Genomic DNA, 17,471 nt, shown 5'->3' with positions numbered 1-17,471 from the left:
GTAGCCGAGCTTGTCAGGCACCATGTAGTTAGTACTGCGTCATTTTTTTTCCAAATGTGATGTTTTAGGCAACCGACGTTAGTTATTTTGAAGCATTCATGGTCACAAATTTCACTGATTTGATACGTCTTTCAACGGCTGTACGCGAAATAAGGCTTTGGCAGTAAGGTAACAAATTGGGCCATGCAGATGCAACAGCAACAACAGCACCAGCTGGTCCAACATCAGCAGCAGCAACAGCAGCAGCAGCAGCAACAGCAGCAGCAGCAGCAGCAGCAGCCACAGCAGCAGCAGACACAGCCTCAACAGCAGCTGGAGCAGCAACAGCAGGGCTACCACATGTCGGGCGGGATCGAACCGAGGGCGACGGCTGTGCCCAACCGATCGTCGGCCAGCCTGTTCCAGCAGCACCAGCTCCAGCAGCTGAAGGCGCAGATCATGGCGTACCGGCTGCTGGCCCGCAACCAGCCCATCCCCAGCAACTTCTTGAACCTGGCCATCGGAGGTGAGATGACGGCGGCCGGCTGTGTGGCCGGGGAACGCGCCTCGTAGGTGGAGCACGTGTACCTCCGTGCTGGACCGTAGCTGTCTTTGTTATGACAGGTTGTGTTACTGTGGGATAATGTGTGGTCATATGAATAGTTGAGGCCGGTCAGGCAGACAGGTGTGTGTGTTTTCTGAGATGCTTCTCATGTGTGTTGGTGGACATGTCGAAACGTATCTAGATGGGTTGGGTCGTATGTGGTCTGCATGTAATCAAGCCATGTTCTGTGGTATGGTGTTGATGACACCATAACAGCTGGCGGTTACAGCGACTTTCGGCGCTGTCCCGGCAGGCAAGCGTCCGGAGGCGCCGCCACCGCCACCTCCACAGCAGGCGCCGCCGCCACCGCCGCCCCAGCAGCCGCAGCAGCCAGCGTACGCCCTGAGCCGCTTGCTCGGACCGCGGCCAGCCGCGCTACCGCCCGGGCCGACGGCCGCCACCGCCCTGACGGCACCCGGTCTGCCGTCGGCAGCGGGCGCCGGGGCGCCGCGCCCGCCCGCGCCCGCCGTCACCGCCGCCGCCGCCGCCGCTGCTGCCGCTGTTGCTGCTGCTGCCCCCGCGCCGCCATCGACAGCTGCCCAGCCGGCAGCCGCCGCCCAGCCGCTCAAGCAGAGCCGGGTAAGAGCGTCGCATCGCCGCCGCCGCCGGAGCTTGGCTGTACCGCTGTGGAGAGCGGAAACATCGCCTTTGTTGCCACGGCTCACTATTGCCGAGTTTTGTGTTCAGTTTGGTTTGGTAGTTGCGCTAAATATGGCCGTATCTAACGAGGCTAATGTGGATGCCACGGGATCAAGCGGCCGCCGTGGTCACGAACCAGCGCTGGTTACCGCTCTCCAATGGCACTATTCACATTCGTCACCATGCGGCGCTCGTTTTGAGCAGCAGTTGCCCCACCCCATGGGTCACGACCGTGACCGGAATCAGTGCAAGACATTCCCAGCTGCACATGCAGTCCCTTTTCGCCAAGATTCGCCCTCGCTGCCGTCCTGTGCGGCGCTCCGGCGACACGGCGGCCGGCGCGGCGTGCCTCTGTGCCTGTCCTCACGTCCGCCTGTGCGTCGCGGCAGGTGACGCCGGTGCGGCGGCCGAGCGGCCTGGACCCGCTGCTGCTGCTGGACGAGCGTGAGAACCGGCTGGCGGCGCGCATTTCGTTGCGTATCGACCAGCTGAGCGGCCTGCCCGGCTCGCTGGCCGAGGACGTGCGCATGAGGTCGCAGATCGAGCTGAGAGCGCTGCGCCTGCTCAACTTTCAGCGCCAGCTGCGGCAGGAGGTCAGCTCGGCGTCAGGGGCGACACAGGTGCCACCAGTGCCGTCACCGTGTAATCGGCAACAGTAGAACTTGGCCACCGTCACTGTCATCGTCTCAGCCATTGCAACCACCACAATTGCTTGTGACTGTGCCAGGAACACCACGTATCTTCGTCATCACTATTTCCGTTCCGCCATCCCTTCACGATCAACAGCGTATTACATTACCACCATTGCCGTCGCTTGAAATGCGTCACTTACTACCGCCGCTGCCGCCGTACTGGTGTTTGTGGTGGCTAGATCGACCTCGGTCGGCTTGTGGGGTTGTTTTTGTCGAGGTCTTGATCGCGGCTGGCGTCAGGTTTTGTCATGGATAATGACCGGTGTGGTGAGGGGGGGGGGGGGGACGGATGCTGCACCATGGTGCGCTGTTCTCGGCTGGGAATGACATGCGCTACGCTTCAGATCAGGTGGAGTGCTGGGCCTTATTGCAGCTGGTGACATGTGGCATGCAAGTGCTGGCAATGCCGTCGTTGGAACAAAGCTAGCGTGATTTGTGGGTTCAGAAGTCTCGGAACCCCTATCTCTGATACTTTATTCGCGTTACTCCCGTATACGTAACACGCCACTTTTTTAAGAGACGTGTCCGAACAATATGTACGCCTGTGACCCGCTGCACTGCAGGGGTTACGAACCAATTGATCCTACCAAATCCAGACACCCAAACGACCAATTCGTCTGGCTACTGCGATTTGGGCGTATCGCCGACCGCGGTGAGTCCTCGTCCGATCGCCGTGGTGCCGCGTCGCTCTCACGCCCCCCCCCCCCCCCCCCTCTCGCCCTGCCGCAGGTGCTGGAGATGACCCGGCGGGACACCACACTCGAGACGGTCCACAACCCAACCCTCTACAAGCGTAAGAAGCGCCAGGGCCTGCGCGAGGCGCGCATCACGGAGCGTCTTGAGAAGCAGCAGCGCTATGAGGCCGAGAAGAAGAAGCGTCAGAAACACATGGTGAGCTGGCCGGGGCTCGGAGGTTTGTACCTACGCCGCCTGCTCGCGCTGACGCTCGCGGCACGCAGTATTGATGGCATCACTGTACTGTCTCTGTGGTATACTCTGTAAGGCTGTTATCAGCAGGAGCCTATGCATGCCATCGTCCAGCAGGTGGGTTGTAAAGTTACCATGCTCCCGGATTAGGCAACGGACCGCCAATAGCGTCTTCTGATCGGGCTGAACAAGCTGGATGGTCAGTTTCAGCCCGTTTTCCGACGGCCTGTCGATCCCGACCCACAGTGCATTGCTCTGGCCGCCGCAGTCGGGACTTAGCCGCCATCTGCCACCACCACAACGCTCCAGCCGGCGGATGGCAGGCGACTCCGCCCTCTGTGCCGTCCCACCTCTGACGGCGCGCTGACCCCACCCTCCCCTCCAGCCGGCGGATGGCAGGCGACTCCGCCCTCTGTGCCGTCCGCACCTCTGACGGCGCGCTGACCCCACCCTCCCCTCCAGCCGGCGGATGGCAGGCGACTCCGCCCTCTGTGCCGTCCGCACCTCTGACGGCGCGCTGACCCCACCCTCCCCTCCAGCCGGCGGATGGCAGGCGACTCCGCCCTCTGTGCCGTCCGCACCTCTGACGGCCGCGCTGACCCCCCACCCTCCCCCGCAGGAGTACCTGGCGGCGGTGCTGCAGCACGGCAAGGAGCTGCGCGAGTTCCACCGCAACGGCCAGCTGCGGCTGCAGAAGGTGAACAAGGCTGTGCAGGTGCACCACGCCAACACGGAGCGCGAGAAACAGAAGGAGCAGGAGCGCATCGAGAAGGAGCGCATGCGCCGACTGATGGCCGAGGACGAGGAGGGCTATCGCAAGCTCATCGACCAGAAGAAGGACAAGCGGCTGGCGCTGCTGCTGCAGCAGACCGACGAATACATCGCTAACCTCACCGAGATGGTCAAGCAGCACAAGGTGGGCGTCGGGCTGGCGGCTGGGCTGGGGCTGAGGGATGTCTGGGGTGACCGAAGCCGCGAGGGACTTCGGTGATCACCGCACAGACCGCCGCGTCGCTGGTCATCCGGGCTGCCGAAGGTTCGCTCGCGGCGTGTTGTGGAGTGGCGTTTTGACGCACGGAGTCGGGTCACTGACAGTCGGTGCCGTGTGCACTGCGCTGGTTGTGATGTGTGGGCCTCCGCGTATTCCTCTAATCCCGGCTCTGAACGCCCGCTGCGGCGGCCGCTGTGCACCGTGCCAAAGTATGGCACTGACATGCGAATGCAGCGCCACAGCGAACCACTGCGACGTTATTTTAGACGATTGCGTGCAATGTCGCACGATGCGACCCAAAGCACGTGCACGTGACGTACTTGGCGGCCTTGCTTGGCCCGAAGCGGCGCCGCGTGAGCAGTGGGGCTTGCCGGAGGCTGACCGCGCCGTACGGGCGGACAGGCGGAGCTGCGACGCAAGAAGCTGGAGCATGAGCGGGCGCGCCACGACGGCGACCCGAGCGAGCAGCGCGTGATCGTCACAAACACCGAGAGCGGCCTGACGCTGGCCGGCGAGGAGGCGCCGCGCGCCGCCGAACTCCAGGTGGGCCTCCGGCTTCGGCGCCGCGCCACCCGCGGGGGTGGGCCCAGCGCTGAGGAGACACGTGTGGGCAGAGATTGTTGTGGACTATGGTGTTGTGTTTTTGTGGCGCATACATTTCATTAGGGTGGAGGCAAGAACGTGTTTTCGAACAAATGAGTAGTTCACCTGCCATTTTAGCTTCTTTTGCAAGCTTTTGGTTGGCTAGCCGTACATTTATGTGGACAAGTGCAAGGAATATGGGACGCATTGAAGCTCCATCCATGCATGCACAGTTATATCAGTGTCCATGTCTTATAATGCATTTGTATCACTGCCTGTCAATTACTAAGTATTAGTAACACTTGCAGTAAGGCTAAACAAAACTTATGGTGTTTCAACCTTAGTGAATCTCACAAAAAGCAACCACCTCGCGCATGTTTGTGATATCCATGACTACATTGGTGCTGACCATTGAAGCTATGATATTCAAGGCATGCCTCGCCGCACTACCCCAAACAATCTGATCTGTTCACGGCTGTGAAGCCGTGGTCCAAGCGATTGACAGCTGGTCTGCGCGGGGCAGGCGTGGCTGGACGCCCACCCGGGCTGGGTGGTGGCGCCGGACGAGTACGAGGATGACCCGGAGGAAGAGCAGCAGGAGCAGAAGCAGGGTCAAGAGCACGGTCAGGGGCAGACCGTCGAGCCGGAGGCAGAGGGCGACCCCGCAGCCACCGCCTCCAAGACGCGCGCCGACGATGACGAGTATAAGAAGGCTGAGGGCGAGGCCAACTACTACAGGTGAGGCCGGGACCGCGCGCCGCCGCCAGGGTCGCGCCCAGACCGACGGCTGATGGGGGGTGCCGCCTGGCGGCATATGGCAGCGACCCGCCCGGCCTTGTCGCCGGTCAGTTCCTTCGCGCGGTGATGAGGTTCTGTCGACCCTTCTCTTCGTAGCGACGCGTCATTCAGAGGCATGCCCTTCCATTCAGCATTCTTTTCGTTTTCATGGTTTTGCCGATCTGAGACCGCGCACGTGCTGCGCCCGTTCAGTTCTGCTGCGAAGCCCTGTAGACTCGGATGTGGGTGCATGCAGGCGGAGGCGGCCGCGCTTGGTGCGGTTTGGCACGTCTGGAGTCGGCCGGAGCGATCTCACGCAGCGTGTCTGCCGTCAGTATCGCCCACGCCATCCATGAGACGGTGACGGAACAGGCGTCCATCATGGTGAATGGCAAGCTGAAGGAATACCAGGTCAAGGGTCTCGAGTGGCTTGTCTCCCTGTACAACAATAACTTGAATGGTATGCATTTTGCTCCAGCGTGAACACGCTAAATCGTGTGCAGATACCCGCTGCCAGTTAGCGGGCACTTTTTGTTGTTGTCTTTCTGTTTGCCACCTTGTGTTTTGCAGTCTGTGCCCTGTTATCTTCCGTGACGCCTCAGTCGTTCTCTTGTTTTCACTTCTCTCGGACTCTCCGCCTTGTCTGCGTGTCACCTCTCTGTCGATCGCTGTCCACTCCGTACCCTGAGTGGCTCAACCGCCATAGACGACAGAAGCGAGCCACGGTCCGGGTCGTGGTCAGTCCACGGTCCACGGTCGTGGTCAGTCCACGGTCCACGGTTGTGGTCAGTCCACGGTCCACGGTCGTGGCCAGTCCACGGTCCACGGTCGTGGTCAGTCCACGGTCCACGGTCGTGGTCAGTCCACGGTCCACGGTCGTGGTCAGTCCACGGTCCACGGTCGTGGTCAGTCCACGGTCCACGGTCGTAGTCAGTCCGCGGTCCACGGTTGTGGTCAGTCCACGGTCCACGGTCGTGGTCAGTCCACGGTCCACGGTCGTAGTCAGTCCGTGGTCCACGGTCGTGGTCAGTCCACGGTCCGCGGTTGTGGTCAGTCCGTGGTCGCCGTTATCTCGGGCGTCGCTCGCGTTCGTCTCGCGCGGCACGGGATGCTCATCTCACTACGCGCCGTGGGTTCGATGTTGCCGTCGCTCGCCGCGAACCGCTGCTGCCGCTCGCCGCCAGGAATTTTGGCGGACGAGATGGGTCTGGGCAAGACTATCCAGACGATCGCGCTCGTCACCTACCTGATGGAGAAGAAGAAGGTGAACGGGCCGTACCTCATCATCCTGCCGCTCTCCACGCTCTCCAACTGGGTGCTGGAGTTCGAGAAGTGGGCGCCGTCGGTGCGCGTGGTGGCCTACAAGGGCTCGCCGGCGGCTAGGCGCCACATTCAGAACCAGATGCGCGCCTCCAAGTTCAATGTGCTGCTCACAACGTACGAGTACATCATCCGCGACAAGGCAGCGCTCTCCAAGGTACGGACGGGCTGCGGCCTGACGCGGCAGCGCAGCCTCTGGATGTGAAACTGACGTGTCGGGATGTAGGGGTACTGCATATCGTTTTAATAACATGGACACATTCTTGAAAAACAAAGGCAATGCTTGTGATGACTTGTACGGTGGGTGTTGAACGTTCTTTCGTCTTGTCCGTTCGTGACACAAGTGTGTTGCGGTGTCAATTTGTTCCCAATTATTCCCATTTAAACCTGTCGATCTATATGTGCTCTCTATTTCAGCTCATCGACCGCTGTGTTCAAAGGCAACTACTTGCCAATGACATTCCTGAGCCTGTTTAGATATTGTCTTCACAGCATCTACAGAGTGTGCAGCTGGCTCGACCTTCGATAACTTAATCACCGCTCCAACCGCGGTCTCTGCTCTCCCCAGAGCCGCTGGAAGTACATGATCATCGACGAGGGCCACCGTATGAAGAACCACCACTGCAAGCTTACCATGGTGCTGAACACGTCGTACGGCGCGCCGCACCGGCTCCTGCTGACGGGCACGCCGCTGCAGAACAAGCTGCCCGAGCTGTGGTCGCTGCTCAACTTCCTGCTGCCCTCCATCTTCAAGGCCGTCTCCACCTTCGAGCAGTGGTTCAACGCACCGTTCGCCACCACTGGGGAAAAGGTGAGAAAGGCGGTCCGTTGCGGGTTTGATGTGCGTTGACCTGATGCACACGACTTGCCAACGAAACGTTATCGGCTCGGTGTACAAGCGACTCCGCACCGCGGGAGCTCCGTGGTCAGACTGTAGCTGTCCGGCTCACGCACGCGCACGCCCCGACTGCGACCGCCGTCGAAGGCAGTGTTCTTCGACGACCTTGACCCGAGTGCGGCTGTCGGGACGACCCGCTCCGGTCAGCCGCTGCCCGGCTGGTTGACTCACTACTCTGGAGGGCTGCAGGATCGATTCGGACAGCGTGGCTGGCGATAATTTCGGAGTGGTGTGTGGTATTAACGCCAGTGTCAGCACCGGGAGAGAAGTTACGAGTACACCCGGGGGACCAGCCATGGGTAATATATGTCTGACATTGTACCTGGCTGGCCGCGGGGTATACGACCTTACGACCTTGACCTTGGTTGTGCCAGACAAGCTCTGGCCTGTCGCCCCGGTTCGTGCGCCTGTGACTCCCTGACCCCGGGCCGCCGCGTCGACAGGTGGAGCTGAATGAGGAGGAGACGATCCTCATCATCCGCCGACTGCACAAGGTGCTGCGCCCGTTCCTGCTGCGCCGCCTCAAGAAGGAGGTCGAGTCCCAGCTGCCCGACAAGGTCAGCCTCGCGAACGATGCCCCAGATCGGGTCTGGCGCGCGCCCTGTCGTGGGCGGGGCCCATTCACTGCTCCAATTGCCACCTCGAGGTGTGGATAGATCGTTTTCGAAACCAGTGGGAAGACGTCTGTCGGCTATGTGCGTCGGTCATGCATCGCAGGATACCTCAGAGCATCGTGTTTGATTTAAAGTTCGAGGGAAGTATGGTCGTTTTGAGCGCACCAAGTTCGGCGGGATGGGGTCATAGAAATCCGCGTCGGACCATTGTGGTATCACCCCATGCGTGCATTGCACTGTCCCTGAGCACCCCAGGTCAGTAGTGGCTTGTGCCAGACTGTGCATGCCGCCGGCGACGCCTCGTTGACCGCCGCCGGCGCACCGCCAGGTGGAGTACATCATCAAGTGCGAGATGTCGGCCGTGCAGCGTCTGCTCTACCGGCACATGCAGTCCAAGGGCATCATGCTGACGGACGGCAAGAGCGGCGGCGCCGGCCGCGGCGGCTCCAAGGCGCTCATGAACACCATCATGCAGCTGCGCAAGCTGTGCAACCACCCGTTCATGTTCCAGCACATCGAGGAGGCATACTGCAAGCACGCCGGCTTCCCGAGCAACGTCGTGACGGGGTGGGTGGGCCGGGCCGAGCGGCACGCCTGCAGGGAGAGGGCGGGCGACGCCGGTGTGTCTGCGCCTGGGACCGCCAGTCTGGGTGTGGGGAGTGCAGACTCGCTGGTCGTGACTGGGAGGGTGGTGCTGGTGGTCAGGGACGCGGGAGTTCGCCCGTGTCAGCTTTGTTGGAAGTGCCAGGCGGTCGATATTGTTCAGCCGGCGGTCACGGGCATTTTCTCACATTCATATCACTGGGGGTGTTTTGGCTGTCTGGTCCTAGGGGTGTTTCGATCATCACAGCCATTCGGCCGATTGTCCTGGCTGGAACGGCGATAGGTGGCCACGGCCACGGGTACAGGGAGAAGTATATTATGTTAGTCATCGGTGTAGCGTTAGCTTCTCAGGACATCTAACGTTTACCCTGACTTGCGACAAATATATTGATATTTGGGTGCAAATCAGCTTAAATTATTTGGAATATGAAAAATAAAAATGTAACAAAGCATTCAAACATTTTGGTCGCATAGAAAAGTATCTGACCGATGATGGTAACGCGACCGGCTGCAAGTCAGGTTTTATGATTTTGAATACAAAAAATGAGAAAATATTACATCTAAAATTTTCAAGTATTTCGGCCGCATACCTAAATATTTCACCGCTGATGGTAACGCTCAAGGTCAAAGTAAAGGATGGAACGCTTTGGCGATGTGGTTGGCAATTTTGTCGTTGGTTCTGGATTGCGTCACGTTTTGTTGGCGCCGTGTTTGATGTTGGCGGGAAAATGCGCCGACCGTCACAACCACCCTTCAGCCGATCCCTGTAACGCTGTTTGCCAGCGTCCATTGCCATACCTTGTTAAGAATCGTCATCACCGGTTGCCGATCATGCGAAGTATTTTAGTCATGCTGGTTCTCCCGAGGCACACATGCGACAAGTCGGCCACCTTCTGGCGTGGTTTGGTGCCATTGTCCCAGCATCATCAGTGTCTTGTTCGTATTCAGCTGGCATGTTGGGCTGCTTTCTCAGCCCTGTTGATTAGTGTGCGCCACCTACCGGTGTCTGAGCTGCCGCCGCTCCCTCCGGGCGTGTGGCGGCTTGTGGTCCTGCTCCGCATCCTTGTCCATCTGAACTGCCGCCGCTCCCTCCGGGCGTGTGGCGGCGTGTGGTCCTGCTCCGCGTCCTTGTCCATCTGAACTGCCACCGCTCCCTCCGGGCTTGTGGCGGCGTGTGGTCCTGCTCCGTGTCCGTGTCCATCTGAGCCGCCGCCGCTCTCTCCGGGCGTGTGCGGTGTGTGATCCTGCTCCGCGTCCTTGTCCATCTGAGCTGCCGCCGCTCCCTCCGGGCGTGTGGCGGCGTGTGGTCCTGCTCCGCGTCCTTGTCCATCTGAGCTGCCGCCGCTCCCTCCGGGCGTGTGCGGTGTGTGGTCCTGCTGCGCGTCCGTGTCCATCTGAGCTGCCGCCGCTCCCTCCGGGCGTGTGCGGTGTGTGGTCCTGCTCCGCGTCCGTGTCCATCTGAGCTGCCGCCGCTCTCTCCGGGCGTGTGCGGTGTGTGGTCCTGCCCCGTGTCCGTGTCCGCCTGCCGCGGCCACGGCTGACTTCCGCCGACGCCGCCGACGCCGCAGACCCGACCTGTTCCGGGCGTCGGGCAAGTTCGAGCTGATGGACCGGATCCTGCCCAAGCTGAAACACTGCGGCCACCGCGTGCTGCTCTTCTGCCAGATGACGCAGCTGATGGCCATCATGGAGGACTATCTCAACTACAAGTGCTACAAGTGAGTGATATCGCTCGACGGCCGGTGGCGAAGCGACGCGCGACTGGGTGGGGTTGCGCCTGGTGGATGTACTGCTGCCATGCGTGATGGGATGACGTCGTTGTGTTGCGGGCGGTCAGCGAATGGAATTGTGTCCGGGAGGCTCAGATCCGATGAAACTGTGGCTTGAAGGCCCAAGTCCCGTTCAGAATGCCTTCGAAGTGCCCGCCTCTATGTCGTCGTGCATGGCCTGGTTAAATGTTTGGCGTGACTGGCGAATCAGTGCCGTGGCCCAGCCGCTGCGCTGGACATGCGTGTGAAGTGTCAGATGTTCGTCAGGTATCTCCGGCTGGACGGCACCACCAAAGCAGAGGAACGTGGTGACCTGCTGAAGGCCTTCAACGAGCCCAACTCAGAGTACTTCCTCTTCATGCTGTCCACTCGCGCCGGAGGACTGGGCCTCAACCTGCAGGTACCGGCCGGTCGGCTGGCTCTGGTGCTCGGCTTATGTTATCGGCCGCCTGCTTGCCTGCTCACGTCATTCCAGCGCTGTTTCTCTCCTTTTCGCTGTCTGTTTCCATCATCATTATTTCTCACTCTGTCGGGCCCCGTTCCGTATTCATATGTTATTCTCTCTCCTTCGTCCAGTGTAAATAATCAATGCAGTTGACGCACCCTTTAAGCTCAATCACTAATTCCTCAGTCTTTTCGTTTCTTGCTTACTTGATTTACTCGCCTTTCTATGACCCTCATCATCGCTCCGATTTCCTTTCCCCGTCTCCCACAGTCGCTGAAAAGCTTCAACTACGCATGCAACGTATCTCCAACCAGCGACACATGCATATGTGTGACGTTCACGCGGACAGTTGCAAATGATCAGCCCCCCCCCCCGCGCATTCTCCCCCAGACGGCGGACACGGTGGTGATCTTCGACAGCGACTGGAACCCGCACCAGGACCTGCAGGCGCAGGACCGCGCCCACCGCATCGGCCAGAAGAACGAGGTGCGCGTGCTCCGGCTCATGTCCGTCAACACGGTCGAGGAGCGCATCCTGGCCGCCGCCAAGTGAGTGGAGCGCTTACACACTGGCGACACCGGAGGCCGGGCCTGACCGACAGATCGCAGGCGGAAGGGTTCGTCTCGGGTCGGAAGTGAGCGGCGTGTGAGGGAGGTGGTACTGTCTGTCTGCAGACGGCGCGTTAAGTTTGGCCCCGCCGCAGCGCGCGCGCAGGATTGAACGTGCCACCCGCGCATTGACCAGCCTTCCGGCGTCACTGCCACCGCTCGAAACTGCCTTGCGCGGCGGCGGTGGGCTGTGGGCCGCACTCGCCGCCTTCACGCCGTGCCAAACCGCTGTGCGACGGCCCTGGCCCTGTCAGTGTAGCCCACCTTCAAACCCCCGCACAGTCCGCTGTACGACCACTTGGCGGGCGATGCGGGACGTGCTGCGGAGGCCGCTGCGTCACGCCAGCGCGTTTTCCGTGACGCCTCGCAAGGTGGGTCTGTCAGGAGGCCGTGGCGTGGTGTCGCGTTAATGTGCGTCGCCAGCTGGTCTGATGGTTCGTCCCCTGTCCACGCCAGGTATAAGCTGAACATGGACGAGAAGGTGATCCAGGCTGGCAAGTTTGACCAGAAGTCGACGGGCACGGAGCGCCGCCAGATGCTGCAGAGCATCCTGCAGGACGAGGAGCTGGACGAGGAGGTCCGTAGTAAGGCGCGCTCGGCGTGGCGTAGCGTCCGGCTGACACTGGCGTCTTGGGTCGCGGTCTTGGCGTCAGCACGACTGTGTGCGTTTGCCCTTGAGAGGCCATCGCCATTCTTTAAAAAAACATTTAGTCCGCGCCTTTTGATTGGATGGATTTCTGGGATCAGCGCCCGCACTAAGCAGTGTTTGTTTGCGTGAGCACCGACTCCACTGTGCGATCGTGAAATTCCAGGTCAATGATAAGGTGGTACGGCCAGAGCAACACTCGGCTACGGCGTGTCGCAACACTCAGCACGATCCGTCCTGCCCTCTGACTCTACATGACCTTAGGCGGAGCCGCTGCCACTGGCCACAGGCCATCCCAGCTAGGGGCAAATGGGTCCTGCCGTAAAGTGGCTCGAGCACACCCTGCCACGGCTAGGTTAATTAGAGGGTGGGTGTTTCAATCAATGATTTGTTTGAACGGATAAGTAGTGGCAACTCGGCTTGACGATAAGGCAGAAGACCCATGGGTTGCAGCAGACAGCCTTACAAAAATGGCCTACTCTCACGTATTCCGCACTGAATATGTCCGGGATCAACCAAGCGGGGAACACACATGCACAGATGGGAGCACTGGCCGTTTTGGTCATATGCCATCGGGCGAAGGTTTGTTTTGGGGCGATTATGCTCTCAGCTCACATTCCTGCGGAAACTCGCGGTTGTGCATAGAAAGAAACGTATCCTGACACTTCTACGGTATTTGCCACCCACTCTTCCTACCTTAAACTGTGAACCGACCCCATCCCCAACCGCTCGACTCCCAACGCCCGCGTCTCCAGGAGGAGAACGAGGTGCCCGACGAGGAGACGGTGAACCAGATGATCGCGCGCAGCGAGGAGGAGCTGCAGATCTACCAGCAGCTGGACCTGGAGCGGCGGCGCGACGAGGCGCGCCTGGGCGCCCAGCGCCGGCCGCGCCTCATCGAGGAGTCCGAGCTGCCCGACTGGCTGCTGCGCGACGAGGCCGAGATCGACGAGCTGACGCGGGAGGAGGACGACAGCGGCCTGTTCGGCCGCGGCAGCCGCGCCCGCAAGGAGGTCGACTACTCGGACCGGCTCAACGACCGAGACTGGTTACGCGCCATCGGGGTGAGACGAGAGGGGCGAAGGGCCGGGACACGCGGCTTTGTGCTGGGTTGTCTACGGGAGCGGGATATAAAGTGATGCTCACTTGCGTGGTGTCTTTTTTTGGTTTTGTTTTGTTTTGTTTTGTTTTGTTTTGTTCTTTTTTTGCTTCGAGCAAACGATGCGCTTGGGCTGTCTTTGCGAGTAAAGATAGCATGATGCCCTTTTGCCGGAAAATATACACCTGCTGACGACCTGTGCTCAGAACAAAATTGTTCACAGAAATTATCGACTCGTGTGATTGTCGTGTGTATCGGCTTCTTTTATGTAAGTTGACTTCTCCCAAGGCGGTGGACGAGGACGGCAACGAAATTCTGGAGGACGAGGAGGAAGAGCAGGTCAAGAAGCGTGGCCGGCGCGCGGGTCCGTCCCGTTCATCCGGCACTGGGCGAAAAAGAGCGCGCGACGATGAGGACGAGCGGCCACGCAAGAAGCGAGGCCGACCGAGCGGCGTGGTGGCCGTCACCCCGCGCATGCGCAGAGCCATGCGCAGCGCTGTCCAGAGCCTTGTTGACTACACGGACGCGTAAGGAGGCGGAAGAGGAATGTCCCGGACTGTTGTGCTGGTTCAGAAAGTCTACCATTCGTTTGGCGTTGTTTTGTTCTGCAGCACCGTCCTGCACTCACACGGCTAGGGATAAGAATAACTAAAGAATGGAACGCGTTTTTTCAAAATTATTGTTAATGGTAGTGCCAAATAACAACTTGATAGTTGACCTGACCGGACCATTTGTGTGCGTACCTGCCGGCACACCAACGAGCCTGCAACATTACCCCTATCCTCCCAGGGACGGCCGAGTGCTCATCGATCCGTTCTTTAAGCTGCCGTCGCGGAAGGAGCTGCCGGACTACCACGAGGTCATCAAGAAGCCGATGGACGTCAAGAGGATGCTGGGCAAGATCGAGGACAGCAAGGTAAGTCACTGCAGAGGCGCGCCGGCCGAGGCCAGTCTCAGCGGACCCGGTCCGTCATTTATGTCAACATTGGGTCTCTCAGACATGGTGGCCATCCGCTATGACAGACCGTGCTTGTCATTAGTTCACGCCTGCTGCACCCAGCTGGCGTCACGGCGGTAGCATTTGTGGAAGGATACCGCTGTCTCCAAGTGTTCGGGCTGACGCGCTTGACACGTCTGAGCTTCGTTGCATCGCTTTTCATCTCGCTGAGGTCTATAGCGTATCTCGAGCGACGCACTTTGTACTGAGCCTGTGACATCCCAGCCACGCCCAAGTGCGTGTGCCGCGCCTCACTGAACCCTCGCCTGGTCGCAGTATGGTGACCTGGACGACCTGGAGGCCGACGTCACGCTCATGTGCAAGAACGCCCAGCAGTACAATGAGGAGACGTCGCTGATCTACGAGGACAGCATCGTGCTGGAGCGAGTGTGGGCGGCGGCGCGGCGGCAGACCGAGCTGCAGCTGGCGGCCGCGCCCGACAACGAGAACGGTCAGTGGTCTCCGTAGGGTTATACAAGAACGGTCAGTGGTCTCTCTAGGGTTAGACAAGAACGGTCAGGGATCTCGGTGGTGTTAGACGAGAACGGCCAGTGGCTTCTTTGGGTCAGACGAAGAGAACGGTCAGCGGTCCCGGCGGGTTCGGACAGGAAGTGGGGTCATTAGGGGGGTCATAAGTCGGTAGGTGGTCTCCATGAGGGGTCAGACGGTGAGAATGACTAGCGCGCTCCCAGCAGTGGCACGATGGGGGCTCGCCGGCTCGTGGTCCGTGTTGGGTGCCAGAATGCGGCAGAGAGCAGGCAGTCACCGCAGTGGTGGCCGGACAGTGGAGGGGGTAGTGGCCTCAGCGTTGTGAGCCGGACGGAGGGGACGTCCAACGGTCTCGCTGGTGGCTGGTCACCTAGTAAGATCGAGAGTGTCCGCGGAACTCTGCGGAGTCGGTCAGTCGAAGGCTGTGAACCGTAAGCTGAGATCAGTAGAATACTTCTCAGCTCTTAGGTAGAATTCATTAGCGGCGCACCATCCGCCCTGAGCTCCATACCTGGACAGGTACATACTCTCTCTGTGTGATTGAAGCATGTTGTGTGTGTGTGTGTGTGTGTGTGTGTGTGTGTGTGTGTGTGTGTGTGTGTGTGTGTGTGTGTGTGTGCGTGCGTGCGTGCGTGCGTGCGTGCGTGCGTGCGTGCGTGCGTGCGTGCGTGCGTGCGTGCGTGCGTACGTGCGTGCGTGTGTGTGTACGTGGAACGGCCTGGCGGTCATGGTGTAAAAAAACAACATTCGTTTCCCTCTGGAGCCTGTCAATGACCAAGGCAATGGCAGTGTCATGTTTTGCTTAAGGTGACTGCTGTGCTTTTGTATTCTGCTGCTATTGAACGCACCAGACACTTTCCTGTGTACAGATCCTCCTTGTCCCAATCGTGAATTCAGCTGATAGATCAGAGTTTGTTCTCACCAGACGAGGAAGAGGACGAGGAGGACTCCTCCTCGAAGCGCAAGTCTCGCGGTAGCCGTCACGTCCCGAAAAAGCGCCGGAAGCGGATCGTGGAGGACGAGGAAGACGAGGATGAGGACGAAGAGTTGGGCTAGCATGGCACACACTGAACGCTCGATGCGTCTGTTCACGTGTACGTCCGTGCGTGTGTGCATGGACAGTCATCTACGGTGCCTTACGATCTTCGATGCGTGGTTCGGTTCACCCTGGTTGGGTGATTGGCTGGTGCGCCTGTTCGTTCAGTGCGTCAGAGGCGGCGGTGCGCTCACTCGCGATGTCCCGTCCGCGCGCCGCGCCCGGCGCTCCGTGCGTCGTCAGCTTGTGATGTCACCGGTAGGTAGCGGTGACGTCACCGGTCCGTCCAGGCCGGGCGGGCCCGGCTGTGCGGTGGTGAGCGCCGCGCGTGCTCCGCTGTCCGCCTGGCGTGCCCGTGGAGGCGCCGTCTCCCAGAGGCCACGCCGGCTCAGCGACGGGCTGCGCTTAGCTCGTGCTCTAGCTTAGGTGGGCGGGCAGTGTGCGCACGCGGGGGCGCTGTGAGGCGGTGGGCATGGCGCGACTCGCCCCACCGGGGGGTCGGAAGATCTCGGGGGTGGGGGAGGGCCCCGGGGTGCGCGTACACGGAAGTCCGCTTCCCAGGCGCCAGCGACACCGCGGAGCATTGCCGGCGGCGTGGTACGCACTCTTTGGTATTGCTAGGTGCGGGGTTGCAGCAATAAAGCGCTCGGATAGCGACGGATGTTCGTGTGTGTGCCACCAAGGCTTAGGACGACACGTTGCATTCGATCATTCACGTCTGCACAGCAGAGGGTATATAAAAGTGGCAAGTTAGAGGCGAGTTCCAGGAGCGACAAAAGCGGGTGGCGTTGCGGGTCAGGGATGCCGCGGTCACCAAGGACTATCAGCTTACGGGGGCAGCAACAGATCGCATTCAGTTGACCTGTCTTTTCCACCTCATTGAAATACTGGATACGCCTATGGTACATTTTCATACATGTCACGCGGGCACCATTGTTTGTTAACAGCAACACTAGCCGACAACAATATTACTCGCTGCTTCTCCCCTTTTCACCGCCCCGTGAGGCGCCCTGGCTCCGCTAAAACTAACCAAACGGCCAGACCGTTTGACTCACGCGTGTTTATGATAAAAAGCAAGGCACCACCGCATTCAGTCCGCACGCAGCCAACCAAAATCCGCTGTGATAATTTTGGTTATCTCATTTTGCGTCTCCTGCAAGCACCCGTACGGTCAGGCTTTACTGAAACTGCACTAACTTTACTCTCCTAAACTTTACTTTTTCCGTAACTTTGAGATACGTCAGGAATTTAGCAATCTAAAATAAGTTTTCTGTGTCTGTTTCGGTTGCGTTAAGATCGAGTGGTAAACCTCACAGCATTGTCAAATCAAAACACCTGATTTTTTGTTTTATTGCCATTACTGAAATCGAAATGTTGCCTTTCTCACAAGTGTACATTACTTCTAGTCAAAGCAAACACATAACCGGTCCAAGTAATGCCCAGGTCATGATCAAAAACACACCCAATTTACGCTAGAACCTGTCCTACTGCATTTGCTGAATTGTGAGGCGTTAACATGATACTGGATTGACCGTTTTGCCTTCAGCTCAACAAACTGATCAGTACAACAGTACAGTACAACAAGTATTAGTGCAGCAAACTGGTCAGCATCAATACTCCATGTTTTTGTGTTAGTTACGATTGCTTCACTAGGACCAAAATATAATCCGCCACTGTGATATTTCCGATGCAACCGAAAGGACGCGAGTTTAAAGGGCCCTGCGCATCCACACGTTGCATAAGTATCAAAAAACTA

The 17,471-nt window shown here is 59.2% G+C and overlaps 1 protein-coding gene across 1 annotated transcript; it reads left to right on the top strand.

Moving 5' to 3' along the window:
- The first annotated feature begins 339 nt into the window (after positions 1-339).
- LOC119108120 (ATP-dependent helicase brm) lies at positions 340-16,373 on the top strand. The gene is made up of 20 exons (XM_037231698.1): positions 340-505; positions 1,643-1,815; positions 2,644-2,805; positions 3,461-3,757; positions 4,235-4,375; positions 4,938-5,152; positions 5,527-5,651; positions 6,376-6,668; positions 7,080-7,322; positions 7,853-7,966; positions 8,352-8,590; positions 10,195-10,344; positions 10,663-10,795; positions 11,231-11,388; positions 11,905-12,025; positions 12,850-13,158; positions 13,482-13,720; positions 13,983-14,109; positions 14,467-14,641; positions 15,605-16,373. The coding sequence occupies exons 1-20, from the start codon at positions 340-342 to the stop codon at positions 15,733-15,735; spliced, it is 3,711 nt and encodes a 1,236-aa protein (XP_037087593.1). The 3' UTR covers positions 15,736-16,373.
- Positions 16,374-17,471: the final 1,098 nt, after the last annotated feature.

This window comes from Pollicipes pollicipes, unplaced genomic scaffold (assembly GCF_011947565.3).
Source record: "Pollicipes pollicipes isolate AB1234 unplaced genomic scaffold, Ppol_2.1 Scaffold_6686;HRSCAF=7923_pilon_pilon_pilon, whole genome shotgun sequence".
Lineage (NCBI taxonomy): Eukaryota > Metazoa > Arthropoda > Thecostraca > Pollicipedomorpha > Pollicipedidae > Pollicipes > Pollicipes pollicipes.
Note: the sequence above shows the minus strand (reverse complement) of the source record. Positions and strands in the feature narration are given on the sequence as shown.